The sequence below is a fragment of the Rattus rattus genome, chromosome 16 (assembly GCF_011064425.1).
Source record: "Rattus rattus isolate New Zealand chromosome 16, Rrattus_CSIRO_v1, whole genome shotgun sequence".
In the NCBI taxonomy this organism is placed as follows: domain Eukaryota; kingdom Metazoa; phylum Chordata; class Mammalia; order Rodentia; family Muridae; genus Rattus; species Rattus rattus.
Window position 1 is genome coordinate 7,705,915 of NC_046169.1, and position 5,381 is coordinate 7,711,295.

General features: G+C 39.0%; 1 protein-coding gene across 1 annotated transcript in view; it reads right to left on the reverse strand.

The window, feature by feature from the left end:
* Positions 1-1,158: 1,158 nt before the first annotated feature.
* Positions 1,159-5,381, reverse strand: part of LOC116885864 (cytochrome P450 3A2-like) — a 16,835-nt gene continuing 12,612 nt past the window's right edge. Inside the window, exon 7 of the mRNA XM_032887190.1 lies at positions 1,159-1,254. Within this exon, the coding sequence (XP_032743081.1) occupies positions 1,159-1,254 (96 nt within the window). The remainder of the gene's footprint in view (positions 1,255-5,381) is intronic.

Below are 5,381 nucleotides of genomic sequence, written 5' to 3' on the forward strand. Positions count from 1 at the left end.
TTTTTTATTTAAAAATCAATAGTTGGGGTTGGGGATTTAGCTCAGCGGTAGAGCGATTGCCTAGCGAGCGCAAGGCCCTGGGTTCGGTCCCCAGCTCCGAAAAAAAAGAAAAAAAGAAAAAAAAATCAATAGTTAATGAGAGAACCTAAAACTTGTGAAAATGAAGAAATTTTAAAATGCTCAAGTCTGACTAGGTAGGCTTTCTATAGAATAAGTCTCTCCGCAAAGCTCAAGGATCTATGTAAAATGAAAATAAAAAAGATTGTGAGAGTCAGAGGTAGTAGATGACTTTAAGGAAACAGCATTTACAGACACAACATGCATGCATGTGTGTACATGAACTCACAGAGACTGTGACAAATTCACATGATCTCCACAAACTCAAGACAAAATGCTAGTGGCAACAAGTTGAAAGTCCTCCCCCTAGCTAAGGACTCAATGTAAGCAGAGAGCACCTGAGAGACGAAAGGTCAGGTTTTTGTCTATGGAGTAATACAAGGTTCACTCCGTGGCAGGCCTCACATGAGGAAAAGATATCCAACACAAACTAGACTCCATAGTTTTTGTTTTGTTTTGAAACACTGTGAGAAATATAAAGTGGTTGGGAAAGAGGATTGGATAGAATCTGGGAACATTTGAAGGAAAGGAATTAATATGATCAAAATACATTCAATAAAGCTCACAAAGAATATTTTAAAACACAGTTAAACAGGATTTTTAAAAGAGATATTTAAGGATACTTTCCATTCTAGAATATTGCAACTAAAACATTTGATACCAAATCTACAAAAGAGTTATCACAATACTTCACTTTTACATCAAAATATTATTGATCAAATTACAGAGACATGATTACTATAAAAATCGCTCAAAAATTAACAAAGACAACCAGATGTGGATAGAGGTGGTTCCATGAGAATCAGCAACGGTAAATTTCATGTTCTGTCATGTACTTATTGTCTCCTTTTTATTAGATGGTACTTTGTATAGACAGACACTGAGAAAGATCAATAAATGTACTGACTCATTAACCATGCATCAAGAACAGTCAGTTAAGCCCCAGTTTTGTCTGGAATTCATTCTTGAAGTAAATTAATAAGTTCAATGTTCTTAGACACTGCCTTTCTTAAGAGTCCAATAAAATTCCTTGAGGAAAAGTCATGCTCCAGTTATGACTGCATCCCGTGGCACAACCTTAAGAACAATGGGTTTTTCTGGTCCACAAAGTCTCTGTCTACTTAATTTCAGAGGTATCTGCAACAGAAGAAGAATATTGAGAAGCAATGGGTGAACCAACAAGAACACTAGATTAAAGTAAATAAATAAATAAACAAACAAACAAACAAAAAGTGTTGGGCTAGAGAGATGGCTCAGAGGTTAATAGTACTGACTGCTCTTCCAGAGGTCCTGAGATTAAATCGCAGCAACCACATGGTGGATCACAAACATTTGTAATGCGATCTGATGCTCTCTTCTTTTGTGTCTGAAGGCAGTGACAGTATAGTCATATACATGAAATAAATAAATCTTAAAATTGTTTTGGGGGATGATAATGCTTTGCAGAATGAAAAAGCTTCATTTATTATCATGTATTGTGACATTATTTCTCCCTTATTCTAAAAGCTGTGTCAATTAGATGTTGAGAGCTTGCATCTAAATGTTCATTATTTAAAATAAGGATTGAAAATCTACTGTATTCAGGACTTGAGACAAACTCATGCTGGTTATACTACTTATGGTCTATTCTGATGTAGAGTAAAACATGTTTAATATTTTTAATCATATTCTTAGTTTTTATGTCAATAGTTTTTAGAATTTTTTATGAGGTATATTTCTTTACTTACATTTCAAAGGTTATTCCCCTTTCCAATTTCCTGTCCATAAGCCCACATTCCCTTCTCTCCCCCTCCCAAATATGGGTATTCCTCCTATGCATCCCCCTCTTTGCCCCCCCCATATTCCCCTGCACTGGGGGTCCAACCTTGGCAGGACCTAGGGCTTCCCCTTACACTGGTGCCCCAACAAGGCTATTCTCTGCTACATATAATATTTTTTAACTCTTGAAAATTTATTTTTAGTTTCGAAATTTGCAAGATAACCATGAGAGAATACATTTCAACTCTCTTAACAATCCCCAACTCCCAGATCATATCTCACCACTACTCTTAAACTACAGACTACACTCTGCCCACATCTCTGACTCCAGAGGAAAACACCAAAATGCCATCTGGAACCCTGGTGCACGGAAGCGCCTGGAAAGGGCGGCACAGATCTTCCTGGTTGCTGCCCCCACAGAAGCAACACCCCACAAGCAAACTTGAGCCTCGGGACCACAGGTAAGACAAACCTTCCTGCTCCAAGCGACCTGCCTGGTGAACTCAAGACACAGGCCCACAAGAACAGCTGAAGACCTGTAGATAGGAAAAACTACACGCCAGAAAGCAGAACACTCTGTTCCCATAACTGGCTGAAAGAAAACAGGAAAACAGGTTTACAGCACTTCTGACACACAGGCTTATAGGACAGTCTAGCCACTATCAGAAATAGCAGAATAAAGTAACACTAGAAATAATCTGATGGCAAGAGGCAAGCGCAGGAACCCAAGCAACAGAAACCAAGACTACATGGCATCATCAGAGCCCAATTCTCCCACCAAAGCAAACACGGACTATCCAAACACACCAGAAAAGCAAGATCTAGTTTCAAAATCATATTTGATCATGATGCTGGATGACTTCAAGAAAGACATGAAGAACTCCCTTAGAGAACATAAATAAAGAAGTAGAAGCCTACAGAGAGGAATCGCAAAAATCCCTGAAAGAATTCCAGGAAAACACAATCAAACAATTGAATGAATTAAAAATGGAAATAGAAGCAATCAAGAAAGAACACATGGAAACAACCCTGGATATAGAAAACCAAAGGAATAGACAAGGAGCCATAGATACAAGCATCACCAACAGAATACAAGAGATAGAAGAGAGAATCTCAGGAGCAGAAGATTCCATAGAAATCATTGATTCAACTGTCAAAGATAATGTAAAGCTGAAAAAGCTACTGATCCAAAACATACAGGAAATCCAGGACTCAATGAGAAGATCAAACCTAAGGATAATAGGTATAGAAGAGAGTGAAGACTCCCAGCTCAAAGGACCAGTAATATCTTCAACAAAATCATACAAGAAAACTTCCCTAACCTAAACAAAGAGATACCCATAGGAATACAAGAAGCCTACAGAACTCCAAATAGATTGGACCAGAAAAGAAACACCTCCTGACACATAATAGTCAAAACACCAAATGCACAAAATAAAGAAAGAATATTAAAAGCACTAAGGGAAAAAGGTCAAGTAACATATAAAGGCAGACCTATTAGAATCACACCAGACCTCTCGCCAGAGACTATGAAAGCCAGAAGATCCTGGACAGATGTTATACAGACCCTAAGAGAACACAAATGCCAGCCCAGGTTACTGTATCCTGCAAAACTCTCAATTAACATAGATGGAGAAACCAAGATATTCCATGAGAAAACCAAATTTACACAATATCTTTCTACAAATCCAGCCCTAAAAGGATAATAAATGGCAAAGCCCAACATAAGGAGGCAAGCTACACCCTAGAAAAAGCAAGAAACTAATAGTCTTGGCAACAAAACAAAGAGAAGAAAAGCACACAAACATAACCTCACATCCAAATATGAATATGACAGGAAGCAATAATCACTTTTCCTTAATATCTCTCAACATCAATGGTCTTAACTCCCCAATAAAAAGACATAGATTAACAAACTGGATATGCAGTGAGGACCCTGCATTCTGCTGCCTACAGGAAACACACCTCAGAGACAAAGACAGACACTACCTCAGAATGAAAGGCTGGAAAACAACTTTCCAAGCAAATGGTGGAAGAAGCAAGCTGGAGTAGCCATTCTAATATCAGATAAAATCAATTTGCAACTAAAAGACATTAAAAAGATAAGGAAGGACACTTCATATTCATCAAAGGAAAAATCCACCAAGATGAACTCTCAATCCTAAATATCTATGTCCCAAATACAAGGGCACCTACATACACAAAAGAAACCTTACTAAAGCTCAAAACACACATTGCACCTCACACAATAATAGTAGGAGATTTCAACACCCCACTCTCATCAATGGACAGATCATGGAAACAGAAATTAAACAGAGACGTAGACAGACTAAGAGAAGTCATGAACCAAATGGACTTAACAGATAATTATAGAACATTCTATCCTAAAACAAAAGGATATACATTCTTCTCAGCTCCTCACGATACTTTCTCCAAAATTGACCATATAATTGGTCAAAAAACGGGCCTCAACAGGTACAGAAAGATAGAAATAATCCCATGCGTGCTATCAGACCACCACAGGCTAAAGCTGGTATTCAATAACAATAAGGGAAGAACACCAACATATACGTGGAAGTTGAACGATAACCTGGTCAAGGAAGAAATAAAGAAAGAAATTAAAGATTTCTTAGAATTTAATGAAAATGAAGGTACAACATACCCAAACTTAGGGGACACAATGAAAGCTGTGCTAAGAGGAAAACTCATAGCTCTGAGTGCCTGCAGAAAGAAATAGGAGAGAGCATATGTCAGCAGCTTGACAGCACACCTAAAAGCTCTAGAACAAAAAGAAGCAAATACACCCAGGAGGAGTAGAAGACAGGAAATAATCAAACTCAGAGCTGAAATCAACCAAGTAGAAACAAAAAGGACCATAGAAAAAATCAACAGAACCAAAAGGTGGTTCTTTGAGAAAATCAACATGATAGACAAACCCTTAGCCAGACTAACGAGAGGACACAGAGAGTGTGTCCAAATTAACAAAATCAGAAATGAAAAGGGAGACATGACTACAGATTCAGAGAAAATTCAAAAAACCATCAGATCTTACTATAAAAGCCTATATTCAACAAAACTTGAAAGTCTGCAGGAAATGGACAATTTCCTAGACAGACACCAGGTACCGAAGTTAAATCAAGAAGAGATAAACCGGAGGGAGACTAAACCTTCAGAGAGGCGGATACACCTGGGAAACCAGAAGAAACTGCATGCTGCACAGAGTACTGATCCCAGAGGAAAACACCAAAAGATATCTGGAACCCTGGTGCACGGAACCTCCCGGAAGGGGCGGCGCAGATCTTCCTGGTTGCTGCCGCCGCGGAGAGCCGGTGGGCAGCACCCCGCGAGCGAACTTGAGCCTCGGGTCCACAGGTAAGACCATCTTTTCTGCTGCAAGGACCTGCTCAGGAACTCAAGAGCAGGTCCACAGGAAACAGCTGAAGACCTGTAGAGGTAGGAAAACTACTGCGCCCTGAAAGCAGAACCTCTGTCCCATAACTGGCAGA